This window comes from Aethalodelphis obliquidens, unplaced genomic scaffold (genome assembly GCF_003676395.1).
Source record: "Aethalodelphis obliquidens isolate GAN/ISIS:26980383/991018 unplaced genomic scaffold, ASM367639v1 scaffold21, whole genome shotgun sequence".
Taxonomy (NCBI): domain Eukaryota; kingdom Metazoa; phylum Chordata; class Mammalia; order Artiodactyla; family Delphinidae; genus Aethalodelphis; species Aethalodelphis obliquidens.
The window spans coordinates 23,764,461-23,781,535 of NW_020837965.1; the positions used below are offsets into that span (position 1 = coordinate 23,764,461).

General features: G+C 59.1%; 1 protein-coding gene across 7 annotated transcripts in view; it reads left to right on the forward strand.

The window, feature by feature from the left end:
- EVL (Enah/Vasp-like) overlaps positions 1-17,075 on the forward strand; it is a 164,215-nt gene that overhangs the window by 139,849 nt on the left and 7,291 nt on the right. For all 7 annotated transcript variants that reach the window (XM_027120562.1, XM_027120560.1, XM_027120564.1 and 4 more), the window contains exons 4-9: positions 1,246-1,309; positions 5,165-5,220; positions 6,913-7,142; positions 7,895-8,016; positions 11,645-11,705; positions 15,842-15,905. In XM_027120562.1, coding sequence (XP_026976363.1) covers positions 1,246-1,309; positions 5,165-5,220; positions 6,913-7,142; positions 7,895-8,016; positions 11,645-11,705; positions 15,842-15,905 — 597 coding nt within the window. The remainder of the gene's footprint in view (positions 1-1,245; positions 1,310-5,164; positions 5,221-6,912; positions 7,143-7,894; positions 8,017-11,644; positions 11,706-15,841; positions 15,906-17,075) is intronic.

A 17,075-nucleotide genomic window follows, 5' to 3' on the forward strand; every position in this document is an offset into this window, starting at 1 on the left:
CTGAATATGGAAGCAAACTCCCGGCTTGGAAAGGACTGTCAAGCATAGAAAAGTAGAAAAGGATTCAACCCGTGTTGTCACACCTGGGGGTGGAAATCGGGCCTTCCTGGGTGGGTAGATTTGGGACCTCGGTGTAGGAAGGGACCTGCTCCCTTGGGAGGTGAGGCTTGCATTGCGGGGATCATGCTCGGAGAGCCGGCCTGGAGGGCACCTGTGCTGGGCAGAAGCTTGCCCCAGAATCAGATGACCTGTTTCGGCTTTGAGATTCTGTTACTCTCTGTGCCGCTGTGCCCCTGGCCCAGGGGACACCCTGCTAATCTCTCAGCTGTTTGAAACACCTGTGGGAGAAGCCTCCTGCCCACCGTGGATTTTGTCGTACGCCCCTCATCCTAGAGAGGAGACAATGCCCCTTCCCCACCTAGGCAGCGAGGCGTGAGGCCAGCTTGCCCGGAGTCCCTCCCCCATTGCTGTGACTCCACAGTTCCCCAGTGACACCTGAGCTGGCGAAGAGAAGGAACAATCAGCTCCTTCTCAGATTGGAGCAAAAGCTTGATTTTCCTGTGAATGTAACACAGCACCAGCCCTGGTCTGGACAGGAGGTACACTCCACAGACCTCGCCTGTTCTGGGGCCCTGCCTTCAGGGTCAAGGGCAAGAATGTAGCCTGGAAGGCTCCACAGTTGCTCTGTCCTCTTCTGCCCACCGCACAGCTCCAGACTCCTAGATGCAGGCAGGAGGGCGTCACATCGCGGTGAGGGGCACGGGGCTGCGGCCCAGACCCGGTGCTGAAACCCCGGCTCCGACGCATACCTGCCGTAAGGGTCATTCGCCTGCTCAAAAGGCGGAATAAAATGGATCTGCTGGGTTCAGTGATTCCAAATTTTCGTTAGAACAGCTTTGTGGGGCATGGAGAGGCCAGAGCCAGATGGTGAGGGTCGAGGGCACAGTGGCAAGGAGGAAGTGGCAACGGCAGGTGCAGTTTGAGAGGGAGGCCAGAGGGGTCAGGCGAGAAGGGGCGATTCTGAGCCGTGTGAAATGGCACCCCCTTTACTGGCGCCAAGGCAGGAGCCGCAAGAAAGGGAGAAGGAGGTTTGACTGAGAGGGTGAGGTGGGACAGGGTGTTGCAGGGCTGAGGACCAGCGGTTGAGACCGTCTCCGGTGGGACCAGAGGGCAGAGGCAGGGAGAGTCCCGGGGGTCCTTGCTTCTCTGTTAACCGCTGCGCTCTTGTGCTTCTCTGCCCCACAGGCTCCTCCAGCCAGCGTCAGGTGCAGAATGGCCCGTCTCCTGATGAGATGGACATCCAGAGAAGGTAACCCCCCAGCAGCAGGGGCCAGCCTGGAGGACACACCTGTGGCTGCAGCCAGGACTCCCAGAGAGACACGGGGGCGGGGGAACAGGCCTGACCAGAAAGGAAGGGGAGCCAGCTCACTGCTGCTTTGCCAGTGACCGTGAGAGGGTGTGGTTTCACGGGGGGCAGGGGGCGGGGGTGAGCTCGCCGGCGCTGCAGCCTCGTGATCAGCCTGGCAGTGTCCTGTGTCGTTCACTTATTGAGCACAGCCCTCCTGGGTATATTAGGAGGTAGTCATCTGGGGATTCAGTAACGTGGCCAAGGCTGTACTGCTGGAGATGGGCGGACGTGACCCGCCAGGCCTGTGCGACTGAGGCCCGTCCTTGACCCCATCCTGTGCTCTGTCCGAAGGCCTCGTGAGCCCTGGTCCTGGCACACTCTCGCTGGGTGCCCTGGGTGGGTGCCACGGCCTCTCTGGAGGATCTTAACCCCTTGCCTGCTCACCTCCCGGTGGAGGTTAAAGCAGACAGAGGCTGTGAGAGCACTTTGTGCACTGCAGCTGCTCTTGGACAGCTGGGCCAGGGCTGCGCCGGTGGGATTTGGGCCATAGGGTGACGCCCTGCCCCCCCGGCCCCCTCCAAGGAGCCTCTTAAGTGTTAGAACTGGGAGGAAGGGCCAGTGCCATTGTCCTGAAGTTACAAAAGAGGTCGTGGTGGCCAAGGAGGGAGCAGCCTCCCCAGGTCACGTTGCCAGGTGAGGCAGCGCCAGGGCTTGAACCTGCTCTGTGCCTCCTGGGTGGGGACTCAGCGTCTTTGAGGGGCTTGGAGTCCCGGCTCTGTGGGAGCCGTGCTGCGGAGGCAGGCCTGGGGCCTGCATCCTCACCCGGGTCAGCGGGAGAGGGCATGCCTCCAGGGGCCTGTGGTGAGACAGGCAGAGCCCGGGGCCGGGAGCTGGGCAGGCGACATCCCCACCCTCACCTGGCTGTGAGACTCTCTCAGGGAGTTCTCTTCTCGAGCCTCTCCCCTGCTCTGAGCACCTTCTGGCCGCCATGGTGTACTTTGTGACCTTGGGCCAGTTACTGCTCTAGGCCTCGGCTTCCTGTTTGAAGGTAACAGTGTTAACGAAGGAAAGATGGGAATATGCTTCCCAGACTCAGGTTGGAGAGGTTCCTTTTTTTTTTTTTTTTCGGCTTTTTAACAATTTATTTAAAATTTTAAAAATTTTAAAAATCATCAGATTTACCATATTAGCCATTTTTAAGCGTACAGATCAGTGGTATTAAGGACATCCACGTCATTGTGCACCCATCCACAGAACGTTTGCATCAAAAATGAAACTCTGTCCCCATTAAACACTAACACCCGGGCTTCCCTGGTGGCGCAGTGGTTGGGAGTCCGCCTGCCGATGCAGGGGACACGGGTTCGTGCCCCGGTCTGGGAAGATCCCACATGCCGCGGAGCGGCTGGGCCCGGGAGCCATGGCCGCTGAGCCTGCACGGCCAGAGCCTGTGCTCCGCAACAGGAGAGGCCACAACAGTGAGAGGCCCGCATACCGCAAAAAAAAACCCAAAAACAAACAAACAAACAAACAAACTGAAACTCTATGCCCAGTGAACATGAACTCCCCCCTCCCCACTCCCATAGCCCCTGGCAGCCACCATCCTACTTTCCATCTTTATGAACTTGACTACTCTGTGTACCTAATGTAAACAGAATCATACAGTAAGTGTTTTGTGGCTGGTTAATGTCACTGAGCATAATGTCTTCAGGGGGCATCCAGGCTGTATCATGTGTCAGAATTTTCTAACTTTTAAAAAAAAATTTTTTTCTTCCTTTTTAAAGTACGTAATATTGCATCGTATGTGTAGACCACATTTTTCCTGTATTATTTTCCTTGCTTTGGCATTTTGGCTATAGTAAATAATGCTGATATGAACACGATTGTCCAGTGGATGAAGGTGGCAGCCTTGCAGCGAGTGGCCGAGACCAGTTCCCCTGACCTCAGAGGTTCCTTTTTTGTTTTGCGGTACGCGGGCCTCTCACTGCCGTGGCCTCTCCCGTTGCGGAGCACAGACTCCGGACGCGCAGGCTCAGCGGCCATGGCTCACGGGCCCAGCCGCTCCGCGGCATGTGGGATCTTCCCGGACCGGGGCACGAACCCGTGTCCCCTGCATCGGCAGGCGGACTCTCAACCCTGAGCCAGCAGGGAAGCCCAGAGGTTCCTTCTTATTAATTCCCCTGGCCTGTCTGCTAGCCTCTCAGGAGTATCACATACTGCAGTTTACAGGGGCTTTTACACACTTTGTTTCATTTTAATCCTCACATCAGCCGTCAGGGGTTGTTACGACCCATACTATTTCTCACATGAGCCAACTGAAGCTCAGAGAACAGAAATGACTTGCCCAAAGTAAGCAAAACTTAGTAGCAGAACCAGAACTGGCCCCAGCTCAGCCCTGTGCCAGGTCCCAGGGCTGCCTCCACCCAGAGAAGGGCCTGTGTCCTAAACACACCCTGCAGTTGTGCTCTCAGAACTGGTGAAACACCACGCACTTTATCCAACGCCACCCCCCAAGTCCAGTGTTCCAGGCCACTGGCTGCAGAGGGCCATTCAGTTTTGTCTGCAGTCGACTGTGCACAGACCGAGCGACCCCGGGAGGTCAGTCTATGAACCACAGGCATCAAACTGCAGAGCAGGGATCCTACTCCCCCTGCATCCCTGGCAGTCACCACGGAGCGGGGCCCAGAAAGAGAGGAATTGCGTGGTGCCCAGCAGTGAGGTAGGGACTCTTTAGGGTCAAAAGGGTCTTTTTCATTATTTTTTAGATCTCGGGCATAATCCTCACAAGAACCCCATGAAACAGGTGTTCTTATGCTTATTTATGGAGAGGAATCTGAGGCCCAGGAAAGGGAAATGACTTGCCTGTAATCACAAACCAGTGAATCCCAGAACGGGAACCAGAAAGCTCTCTACCTCTAAATGACCTTGCAGTAAACTCCGGGTCCCACTTGACCTTCCTCCAAGGGGAAGGCAGCTGGGCAGCCCCGTGTAGCTCTTCCACACACAGCGCGTACTGAGCAGCTGCTGCACGCACACCCGGCCCCAGACATCAGCGCGCTGTACACCAGCGGAGCAGACGCGTGGCCCACAGCCTCCCGCTCAGCCCGCGCCCCATGACAGGCCTTCAGAGTTGCCTCTCAGCAGTTGAAGCCCTGCTGCCACCCGGGCCCACATGACTCCTCGAGCCCCTCCTCCCCCAGCATCTCAGCCCCAGGTTCTCTGGATGTGTTTGTGGGTCAGTGTGTTCACTCGTCCAACCTTGAAGAGCAACCCAGGGCCACTCGTGCGAGGAGCTAGGAGGTTAGTCCCCGCAGAGGTACAACCCGCACTACGGCGCAGCTTCCCAAATGGCGCTCCAGATGGAGGCCAGGCCGCAGCTGGATCAGTGGGAAAGGAAGAGGACAGGTGGCCTTAGTGTCCGCTTCTCTCACAGCCAACAATGCCTGACAGTTGTTCCAGGAAACTGAGCCAGGTGCGGTAAGAATGGGTGCCCCTGAGGTCGAGTCTGTTGTGGCCATAGGCCCCCAAAAGCTAGGCGAGCTTGTCCAGCCTAGGGGAGAGCTTGGTCTGCCCAGGTGTCTTAAGACTCAGCGGCTGCCGGCGCTCCCCTGTGTGAGCCCTGGAGCCAGGGCCTACAACTCTGCCTCTGTGAGCGGGGCGGCAAGCCCAGCAGCCAGAGCCTAGGGTGGGATGAGGCGAGCTCATTGCTGAGCCCCCGGGGGCGCCGGCGAAGCCCAGCTCTGCAGCCTGGGCTCTGGCGCGGAGCCGCGCGGTCTCACCCCAGGAGGTGAGACCCGCTCTGCTGTGCTTGCTTTTCAGACAAGTGATGGAGCAGCAGCGCCAGGAGTCTCTAGAGAGAAGAGCCTCAGCCACAGGTGAGAGCTTCCCCTACCTGTGCCCACTGGCGCCCCTTCACCAGATGGTGCCCAGGGACACACTGGGAACGCTGTGACCAGCTGCTGGTCGCACAGGCCTCAGAGCGTGACAGCCACGCCCGGTGAACGTGGGGAAACGAGGGAACGGAGCACGGATGCGGGGATTAGCTCAGCTTGGCCCAGCCCTGCCCACCGGCCTCTGATCCTCCCCCGACTCATCCCCTGAGTAGAGCGTGTCTCAGGCCCTGTACTAAGGGCTGAGGACACAGCGGTGGACGAGGCGGATGCACCCTCTGCCCCAGGGAGCTGACTGTCCAGTCAAGGACACAGACTAATGACCCTGGGTCACCGCGGGGCACATGCAGTTACCAAGTCAGTGCAGGGGTGGAGGCACGTGGAGGGGGTCCCAGCTGCCCTGGGGGTCAGAGAAGACCCCAGGGGAGGGGTGGCTTCAGTCCTGAACAGTGACTGGAACTCAGCACAGTGAAGCAGAGGGGTTTTCTGGAACAGGGTAATGTTGATTAGTAAGCATGGGACTTCACAACTTACAAAGTACTTTCGCGTCCTTCGTTTCACTTAATTTTCTCGAGCCCTGTGAAGTAAGCAGGTGAATGTTTCCCTGTCTTTGATGAGGACCCCGGGCCCCAGCTGGTTGCAGAAGCCCCCGCTGGTGGGGATGCTGTCTGGTGCCGCCGCCTCTCAGCTGTCCCGCTCTGCCCCACCCCTGCGTTACTAATGCGGGTCTCACCCTGTCACCGGGTCGCCCTTCTCCATCACTCCTGAACAACCTGGGTCCTTGGCACGGGCTCCCGGTGCGCAGGCCCAGTCCCCGCAGACCCACTGCCCTGCACGCTCCCTCCCGGCGGCTCCTTCAGTTCCCGCAGGGCCTCCCCCCTCGCGCTCACTCACCCTTCACCAGACGTCACTCCCGCTCTCCTGTCCTGTCCCAGCGCAGTCATTGCTTCCCTGAGGAGGCCTTGCACGGCCTTCTGGTCGGGTTGGGGCGCCTTCTCACAGGCCAGGGCGGCCCACGTGCGCCTGCTCTAGGAGGCACTTGCCACCCTGCCGCGGGGACAGTTCTGCCTTCAGCCATGTGATGGGTTTGCTGCTACCAGGCCATGAGCACCGTGAGCAGGGAGCCTGTGGCCGCTTGTCCCCAGCGCCCTGCACGGGGCCAGGCCTGCAGCAGAGGCTCGGGCATTGGATGGTGGGTGGGGGACAGGGGACTGCCTAGCACGCAGCAGTGCTCCTGGACACATGCCCCGGTCTGCCCTGCGACCCGCAGCTGCCTGCTGCTGTCCCCACAGGCCAAGGGGCAGTCACAGCTGTATCTTGGGGACTAACAATTGCTGAAGCCTAGGGGGGTGCTAGGAGCTGAGGAGAAACAGAAGGAAAATAAGACACAATTCATGCCACCGAAGAGCTTCTTGTCCCCCTGGAAGACCACAGTTGAGCAAGAGAAAGTTAGCGTAGCTCAAGGGCTGCTAAGCAAGTATGTGACGCCGGGTCCAGCCCGGCCCCCGAATGTAGGGAGAGACTGGAACAACGCCAGGTGCATCCTGCGGGGGCTTCCTGGAAGAGGCCACCTTGAGCTGTTCCTCATCCATCAGGGGAGTAGGCTGCCCTCTGTCCCTGCTCCCGGGGAGGTGCCCGCTGGGGGCTGGGCACTCACTGAGCGCACTGTTGTTTCAGGACCCACCCTCCCAGCGGGGCACCCCTCCATTGCAGCTGGCGCCCCCCTCTCGTGTAGCGGGCCTCCACCCCCACCCCCACCCCCTGTCCCGCCTCCACCCACAGGGGCCGCCCCCCCTCCCCCACCCCCCCTGCCAGCCGGAGGAGCCCAGGGCGCCAGCCACGACGAGGGCTCCGTGTCCGGCCTGGCCGCCGCCCTGGCTGGGGCCAAGCTGAGAAGAGTCCCGCGGGTAAGTGTCCCGGGCCCTGGCAGACAGGCGGGCGGGTGGGCAGGACGGACCAGGCTGGAGGACGGGTTTCTAACTGGCAGAGGGGCGGGCGGACCCTTTCCCGCCGGCGGGGAGCGCAGCGCCGCCCTCCCCAGCCAGACGGCACCTCCCATCTCCTCGGTCACAGTTACCGGGTTACTGAGACCACTGGGACAGGGCCGCGTGAGAGCCGTAGGTGCCTGCAGTTACGTAACCTGCTGCTAGTCCTTTACAAGCGAGGCAGGGATCTCTGCCCTCGTAGATGAGGAAACCGAGGCGCAGGCACGAGCAGCTTGTTCAAAGCACGCAGGTCATCAGTTGCGGTTTGGAGTCAGGCCCTGGGTCTCCCGCATTTAAGTCCACCAGCTCCCTTAGGCTCAGCTGGCCCTCCCAGCCTTCCACAGCGTCCTGGGAGGTGGGGCTTCTAGAAGGCCATACGTGTGGCTGTGGGATTAGGAGCACCTGGGACACAGAACTGTGCCTCCTCCCCCCTCAAGCCACGCTGGCCTTGGCGAGGGTGCTGACCGTGAGCCAGCGAACCTGGGGGTGCCTGCCAACCGTGACCCTCCAGTCCCGGTCGCTCTCTGGGCTCCAGCTGTGCCGCCAGCAGGTGGGGTTGGGGGACTAGATGGCCTCGACCTCTTCCAGCACTGCCATCACACGTGGCCCCGTCTCCCCTCGAGTGGCGTCCTGCCACGGACACCAGACTGAAGCGCGCCGTCCTCTCCCCTTAGCCAGAAGATGCGTCCGGAGGCTCCAGTCCCAGCGGGACCTCGAAGTCTGACGCCAACCGGGCGAGCAGTGGGGGTGGAGGAGGAGGCCTCATGGAAGAAATGAACAAGCTGCTGGCCAAGAGGTGAGTGCTTAGGCTTCCCCCAGGCCCAGCCACTGTCAGGAGCTGCTGTTCCTCAGCGGAAGGGGAAGCCTCGCCTGGCCCCAGGACCCACCGTCCCCTGGGCTCAGCCAAGCAGGGGGGCTGGTCGTCGCGCTTTCCCTTCTCCAGGGCTCAGTCTGAGACATCAAGCCAAAGGAGTCCTCTGAGCTCTACGTCCTTCCTCATTTCAGTTTAGCAAGTGTTCGTTGAAACATCTGCCACGTATCAGCCTTGTCCTGAGCAGAGAGAAATTTGGAGATCATTTCAGAGATCAGTTCCGAGGGAAAACAGGAGTATTCCCAGCGGTGAACGTATGACGAAGGGGCCCGCCTTGTGGGGGCCCTTACGGAGGACTCGGGAGAAGGGGTGCTGAGGTGGTAGGAGCCCAGAGGACGTTACCCCTCAGGGACGGAGCAGCAGTTCCCTCCCCGTCGTGTTCAGCTCTGCGGCCTCCGCCTCCATCCTCACCAGCACATGTGCCTCCAGCTTGCCCAAGGCCATCAGCCTGTCACTATGGCTCTTCGTTGTTCCCCAGCTGAATCCCAGGCAGATGGAGAGATCAGACAGCTCCCTCTCAGAAGGGTCGCAAAAGCTTGGGTCTTACTTGTAAATGTGGTGTGGCGGCAGGAATGCCCTGATGGGGTTTCCAGGGCCATGGCTCACCCGGGCACCAGAGGACCCAGGAGTGGGCCTCACCTGTCAGCACGCTCCTTGTTGCCCAAGAAAAGCAATGGCGGGGGCCTTGCTCCCCCGTGACCCCTCTTGCCTTCTCTCAGTCTCCAGGCTCTTCCCGCTGCCCCCATGGCGGCTGACCCCGGGCGAGCGCTTTCTGTGCTGGGTCTTCAGTAAACCCACACGGCACTGCGAGGACACGGGGGAGACAGAGGCCCCAGAGTGCAGGTAGCTGGTCTGGCACATCTCGGCGGGGCCGGCCCAGGGCCCTGTGTGCCCAGCAAGGGAGGGCACAGGGGGAGGGGAGCAGCCAGGTGGCTCCACGTGCCGTGACCAGAGGTGAGCCAGCGACTGCGGCCGGACAGTGCAGAGCAGCTTCAGGGAGCCGGGGCGCTTCATGGAGGAGGTTCTGTGCGTCCTCTGGGCCGAAGCAGCAGAGGAGAGGTTCCGTGCACAGGAGGAGCAGAGGTGGGTGTGGTGGGTGGAGTTACATTACCTGGAGAGGCTGAGACACGCCCCCTCCCCCCCAGCCCAGGGCCTGGAGGAGGTGGACCAGGATGCAGGCTAGAGGGGAGAGCCTCGTGTGCACGTTCGTTAGAGTCCATTCCAGAGGGGCCTCGCATAAAAATAGAAGATTCTTTAAAAAAGGAAGTGTTCACACTCCCCAAGTCCAACACCAGTGCGTTCCCAGTGACTGCTTGGCCTAGATGGCTTAGACCAAACGGAGAGGAAGTTTCTGAGAACAGGAAAAGGCCGGTGTGCCAGGAGCCAGTGAGACGCCGGAAGCTGGTAGCAGAGCCGGGCCCACCGAGAGCACTCACCCTGCACAACCGGCAAGGGGCGGCCACGCTGCTCTCTGAAGCCCACCCGGGCGTGCAGGATGCTGGGTGGAGCCTACGAGGAGATGTGCGCGAGGGCTGCTTTTTTTTTTTTTTTTAAAGAAGATCTCTACTTCCACTTTGTACAGACAGCTAATCCTCTATCTTAATCAGCTTGCGATGCTATAAAAAAAATCAGGATGCGTGGCTTATAAACAGAACTTTATTTCTCACAGTTCTAAAGAAGTACAGGACTACGGCACTGACAAATGCAGCGTCTGGTGAGAGCCCACCGCCTGGTTCATAAGTGGCCGTCTCTGCTGTGTCCTCACGTGGCGAAAGGAGCAGGGAGCTCTCTGGGGTCTCTTTTATTTATTTATTTATTTATTTTTGGCTAGGGTCTTGTTAAAGCCCTTTTTTTTTTTTTTTTAGATTAGGATATAGTTGTTTTACAATGTTGTGTTAGTTTCTACTGTACAGCGAAGTGCAGTTCCCAGTGCCGTACAGCAGGTTCTTATTAGTTATCTATTTTTAGTGTTTACGTGTCAATCCCAGTCTCCCAGTTCATCCCACCCCCACTTCTCCCCTTGGTGTCCATACGTGTGTCCTCTACGTCTTTGTCTCTATTTCTGCCTTGCAAACAGGTTCATCTGTACCATTTTTCTAGATTCCACATATGTGCGTTAAGATATGCTATTTGTTTTTCTCTTTCTGACTTACCTCACTCTGTATGACAGTCTCTAGGTCCGTCCACGTCTCTACAAATGACCCCATTTCGCTCCTTTTCATTAGGGCTTCTTTTTCTTATCTGTCAAACAGGCATAGTAACAGAGCTTAGCTGATCAAAGGTCCTTGCGGAGTCGCTGCCTCCTCAGTTGCTGAGGCCTGTCCCGGCAGTGGACCAGGCGGGGGAACCGTGTCGCTGGGAGCTGCTCGATGCCGAGCGTGTCCACAGACACTCAGCCCAGGGAATCCTCACAGGCCTGGAGGGGCCTGGTCTGCTGGGTATCCTTAGAAGATTAAACGCAGGCTCTGGGTAGGAGCAGAATGTCACGGGCGCGGTGGCAGTAGCAGGCCAGGCAGGAGCTGGTGGTGCTTACACGCAGCGTTGGGAGTGAAGACGGGCCAGACAGCCCAGAAACAAAGTGCAGAGCCAGAAGTGAGCGGGCCCACTGTCACGAGGAAGAAGTCGGGGATGAGTCCCAGGCTTCTGGGAAGGGCCATAGGTGGGTGGGATGAGAAGATGAGGAAGGAGCCCCCTGTGGCCGGTCCCTAGACGGGGACAGGCAGCCGGTGGCCCTCACCCCCACCAGGCCAGCTTCCCTCCTGACAGCCAGCTACCTCGTGAGCTCCGAGAGCTTTGTTTGTGTCCTGGCGGCTTCACCGGGTTGAGAGCCCCCAGGGCCGGATCTTTGGAGAGTAGGAAGGGGTATGTGTGTAGATTTGGGAATTAGCCAGAGGTAGGCCACCACTGAGGCCGGAGAAGAGCAGCGAGTTCTCAGTGTCTGAGAAGGGGGCTCATCCCTGCGGGGAGGTGCGCGCCGTGACTAGAGGGCGTCTCTTGGGTTCTTTCCTTCCTGAGCACGTGCCACTCTTCGTGGTGTCCAGGTCGGGGAGGACATGGCTGCTGAGCTCTGAGGTGGGAGGAGCTTTAGGGCGATAGGGAAAGGCTTCCTCCTCCGTCCCGCAGGCGGCCTGCAGACGGGATGCCCCAGGCTGACCTGTGGCGGGGGCAGCTCTCCTGCCCCTCGTGACCAGGCCTTGAGCATCCTGGGAGGACAGCGGCCACCCAGCCGAGCCCAGGTCCCCCGGGACCTGGACAGGGTGCGGACCAACCTCCTCGGCCTTCAGGTGCTGTAGACAGAGATGGGGTGCCCCCCACCCCACCACCCAGACCAGTTTTGTGTCCAGGGTCCTGGGGCCAGCACAGAAGGCCTGGACACTCACCCGGGCATCGCCACGGGCCAGATGGGTGCCTGGACAAGTCATCTCCTTCACACGAAACAGGGTCACACCCCAGCAAGGAGTCTCTGAGGACCAAGCTGTGTCCACACAGAGGCGACGTCTGCTCTGTGTGGAAACCTTTAGGGCTGATTGTATCTTCTCCCTCCTTGTGTTAGGAGAAAAGCAGCCTCCCAGACAGACAAGCCGGCTGATAAAAAGGAAGACGAAAGCCAAACGGTAAGCACACCCCACGGCCAGCCCACCCCGGCTTCCCCAGAGGTGTGAATGGACCAGGCCTGCGGGACACCGTGTTTGGACATACACGCGGTAGATACTTCGCTGGGTGATTTGTAGGAGGGCGGGGGACAGGGGTGACAAGAGGGACAGGAGGGGTTAGTGCAGGGGGACAGGGCCTGTGGGCGCTCATGTCCGTCCCTGCTGCACCGGGTGGCAGGCCTGTGCTCACTGAGCATCTAGCAGACACTGCTCTGCTTTGGAGCTCACAGCCTCGCAGAGAAGGCAGGTAAGAGGCAGAGAAGCAGGACCTGCCTGGGAGCGCCTTGAGGGAACGGCCTGGAGGCTGGGGAGCTCAGAGGGGCAGCAGACAGATCTCAAGGGACTCGGGGGGTTGGAGAGTACAACCGCAGTAGGCAGTGTCTGCTTGAAGACCAGGGCAGTTATTATTTTCAAATTATTCCTGTTCTTGAAAGGCTTCACTTGAGCCCGTGGATTCCAGCAGGAGCCGCAGGGGAGCTGGGCAGAGGAACCCAGCGCTCTGGCTCTTGTCCTGAGGGGGTCCTGGAGCCTAGTCTGTCCACACAGGTTCCAGGCTCCCGCCGTCACTAGGGTGGCTAACACTCTTTCCCTCTGTGTTAAGCTTTCCCTGTAAAAATAGACTCCTACTGAAACGGCTAAGTTTAGACCTTAACTACAGATGGCATACAGGTTGCATCTCGGTGGCAGGAGACAGAAGAAATATTACAACCACCAGGCGCCAGGGTACCGTGCCACCCCCGTCAGCAGGGCGAGGCTTACCGGGTGTGACCCCCGGGCTCCAGCCTTGCCAGCGGCCCTCCCTTCCCCTGGTCCCCCCGCCTGGCACATGCGGTCCCCTCGGCCCCAGCAGCTAACTCCTCCTCGGCTGCACTTCTCTGTGTAAACAGTACTCCCTGAGAAACAGGCTCCCGACCTCCAGGCTAGTAAGGCTCTCTGCTACGTGGACCCCGGGCCCCTCTCCCCACCATGCTTCTCCCTGCCCTTAGCACACACATCTCTGCTTGTTCAGACTCGCTCGTTCCTGCTGAATCATGAGCCCTGTAGGACCAGGCGTGCATATTCCACTGTTCCCATGCCTTGCACAGAGTATGGAGTTCATCCAGCTAACTCCCCACTAATTTCTCAAACTGCAGAGGCCTGTCTGGCCAGGAGCCCAGGAATAATTACAGGTCTCCAAAGGCGCCGGCCAGTTCCCGCCATCACAGCTCCAGCCCCGGTACCCAACCTCCCTCCTCCCTGGTCTCCAGGAAGAGTGTGTTTCAAATCCCAGGGACCCAGGAGAAATCTTTGACCCCAAGGGTAGAGTTTTCTTCCTCTGACTCCCCTTTTTCTTTTCTTTCCTTTCCTTTTTTAAGAAGCCTCCTGGTCACTGGGAGTTCTGTTTGCCTTGGTCCCCCGCAGTCAGGAGGCCCTGCCCGCCCGGGAGCAGCCTCTTCCAGGGCAGGGCTAGGGCAGTTCCACACACCAGAGCAGGTGCCGCGTGGACGAGACACTGGAGACTGGCTTTTCTTTCTTTTTTCTCTTTTCTTTTTTGTTTTTTTGGCCACGCTGTGCAGTTGGTGGGGTCTGAGTTCCCCACCCAGGGATTGAACCCGGGCCCTCAGCAGTGAGAGCACCGAGTCCTAACCACTGGACCGCCAGGAATTCCCTGGCTTTTCTTTTTTATACTTTTCAGTGTTTTCCAGATCCTCTTCATTGAACATGTACTAGATTTATAATTAATGAGAAACAAATAAGCGTTAGTTAAAGAAGGAAAACACCCCAAATGTGGGGTCAGATGTGGCTCAGGCGGGCGCTCTGCCGCTTGCTGGCCGCAGGCCAGTTATGTCACTGCTCTAAGGACGCGTTCCATGGCATGAAAACACAGCCCCCAGGCGCTGGGCCGGCAGCCTCGGGGCAGGGGTGTGGGCGGCTGAGCCCTGTGCGCTGGGAGCGAGGATTCTTGTTAACTGTTTTTGAAATAATAATAGGACGACACAAAACAGCTTACTGATTTTTTTCAGTTACTCTAACTTCACCCATTATGGCTTTCATTCTTTCCTGTTTCCTCTGGGCCCTGGGCCCCACGCATACGTGTGGGTTTATATAGTTTCATTTATTCCACTCTCTCTTTAAACCAGAGCGCTCAGGAGACTTGGCCTGAGACCCACGCCTAGCACGTTCTTTTGCCCCTGGACCAGCAACTCCTGGGTTCATTCAGTCACCACGCAGATACAGGGTGGGGGGTTCCTGATGGGTCTGATAGGTGCCAGGTCTGCTCATCGGCGCGGGGACCAGGCGTCAGCAGTCGTGGTCCTGGCTCTCACAGGCTTGCATTAGGTGGAGCGGGCGTGGTGGGTCCTGATTGGAGCGCTGAGCCTGGAGTCCTGGCCCTGGAGGTGGCCGTGAGCGTCCGAGAGCCCTCACCCCAAGGCTCGGATGGACCAGATGGGAAGCAGAGTTGACGTGGGCAGTGGCAGAGGCGATTCTTGGCTTTGGCCAGCATTATGCTAGTTCCGTCTCGTCAGGTCGGCTGGCTGTCTCTGGTCAAAAGCTCCGGGTAGTGCGTCCCTGGTGGCACAGCGGTTGAGGGTCTGCCTGCCGATGCAGGGGACACGGGTTCGTGCCCCGGTCCGGGATGATCCCACATGCCGCGGAGCAGCTGGGCCCGTGAGCCATGGCCGCTGAGCCTGTGGGTCCGGAGCCCGTGCTCCGCAATGGGAGAGGCCACAACAGTGAGAGGCCCGCGTACCGCAAAAAAAAAAAAAAGCTCCAGGTAGCAGCTGTATGTGTTTTGCTTGGGAAAAATGGAGGAATTATGATTACTTAATAAATGCCGTTTTCCTAAGAGTGTAGAATCTTTCCAAAATATGTGCGATAATAAACGTCAGCTTGTGTTACTGCTGCATTACTCACCTCCATTACAAGTGTCGCCACAGACTTATTCCACGGGCAGAGCAGACACGCACGGGCCGCCTTCGTGGGGCCCCGCTGGGAGCCAGGCACGGGGGTCCTGGGTGGATAGGACCATGGCCTCTGTGCTCAAGGGAGGACACAATAAACTGACTGCTGACAAAGAAAGGTGCTGAGGACAGAGACGGAGCACCAGGGCCCTGAGCCCTGCAAGAGCTCCCAGGACAGGCGGCATCTGCCCCGAGCTCTGAGAGGAGCGGGCGTGCAGGACAGAGACGCGCAGCGGCCGTGTCTGGGGGATGGTGGGGCGCACGGGCGAGCGGCCGGAGGCTCGGGGCTCCGCCTGGCCCACTGGTCAGCAACATTGATGAACCCGTAGCCTGGTTGGGCTAAAGATAACCTTCAGAGCATTCTGAATTCTTTTTTTCTTTTCTTTTTTAATTTTTGGCCGCGTTGGGCCTTTTTTGCTGCGCGCGGGCTTTCTTCTCTAGTTGTGGGAGCAGGCGCTACTCTTCATTGCGGTGCACAGGCTTCTCACTGCGGTGGCTTCTCTTGTGGCACACGGGCTCTAGAGCTCAGGCTCAGTAGTTGTGGCTCACGGGCTCTAGAGCGCAGCCTCAGTAGTTGTGGCGCACGGGCTTAGTTGTTCCGCGGCATGTGGGATCTTCCTGGACCAGGGCTCAAACCCGTGTGCCCTGCATTGGCAGGCGGATTCTTAACCCCTGCGCCACCAGGGAAGCCCCTACATTCTAAATTCTTAGCGCTTCCTCCTCTCCTGTGAAAGAGAAGTGAAGCGCCGGGGTCTCTAGGACTCAGGCTGTGTCCGTGCCCAGCTTGACCAGCAGGGCTGACCGGAAGCGGGCTCCTCCCAGGGCTGCGGAAGGGTCCCGGTGGACAAGGGGTGGCAGCGCCTCGTGAGGGACAGTTAGTCTGTGGGCAGCACCGGGCCCGGGGTCCAGGCCACGTCCACTGTGTCCCCCTGCAGCCTTCTCCTCCCTGACTTCCGTGGGGTGGACCACCTCCCCACCGCGACCTGGGGTTTTCATTGGTGAATCGTATTTGTTGTTTCACTGATTATAAAAATAATATATGTTCGTTGGCTAATTTGGAAAACTGAGGTTTTCTAGATGACCTGGCCCAAAGGTCCCCCACCCAGCCGGCCTTCCTAAGCAGGCCGACAGCAGAGCCTTTCTCTTCCATTTCAGGAAGAGCCGAGCACCTCTCCATCTCCGGGGACCCGAGCAGCCAGCCAGCCCCCCAACTCCTCAGGTAAGGCGCACCGCCCTGCCAGCGCCAGCACGGGGTCTTAGCACAGGAGGGGCTCTTACAGGAAGGCGATCTGATCCCCCTGCCTCACTTTACGGTGAGCAGAGAGGCCCCGCCATCTTCGCGGCCTCCACGCCGAGCCTGAGCAGGGGCACCCTGGAGGAAAGACTGCCCAGTCTAAGCCTCGCGTCTCCCAGCCGGCCTGCCAGCACCTACCGAGTGGTGTGGGAGACCGTGCCCTGGGGCTCAGGTTCCTGGCCTTGGGCCCGTGCTCCGAAGAGGGGCACGTAAATGTCACGTTCCTGCGCCCTGCAAAACGCCAGCTGTGACCCATGTTACAGTGATTAGCAGTGAATCTCACTCACTGAGAAGTCAACCAGACAAGGCGGTCCTGAACCCCACGCAGAAATCCCCCAGTCTGAGCTGTGGAGCGGGGGTTGCGATTAGAAGAGTGCCTTGAGGCTCTACGGTGGGAAGAAGCCACCGCAGTCAGTCACTCGTCCAGCGTTTCAGTGTCTGCTCTGAGCCAGGCCTGTGCTCCTGAGCACATGGTGCGGTGCAGGCTTGGGAGAGGCGGAGGGGAAGTAGCGCCCCCGCCCCAGCCAGCGGAGGGCAGCTCTTGCCAGGGGCTGGCTGCTCGCTGGGGCACGGCTCTGCCCCGCACGGGCCTAGCGTCCTGACTCTGTTGGCGCGTCTGCCTCCCTTGCGAGGCTGCGGTCTGTGCCCTCTCCTTCTCAGGCAGTGCCACCACAGTTCTTGGTGAGTGACTGCATGAACAGCTCACGTCCCGGTGGATGGGTTGTTCCCAGTCTAGGGGGTTGAGGCTCAGTGTGTTTAAATGGCTTCCTCCAGGCTGCATGCCTGGACCCTGGACGTGGTCCCAGCTCTTGTACCTGCCCTGCAGGCCCAGCGTGGGCCTGTCGGCCTGCACAGTCTCCAGGCTCAGCTCAGAGTGGTTGGCCCCCTGCTGCCCCAGGGGGTTTTCCTTCTGCCTCTCTGCTCATCCTGCAAAGTCAGTGAATTCTGTCCAGCTCGACAAATCTCTTGAAGTAAAGTGAGATGTAGTTTAACACCAGTTAAAAAGGAAAAAGGAAAGACAAATCAGCTTTGAAGCCCAGGCTGGGAAAGAACCAGCTGCAGTGTCGGGGGAGAAAGCAAGGAGTCAGGGGACAG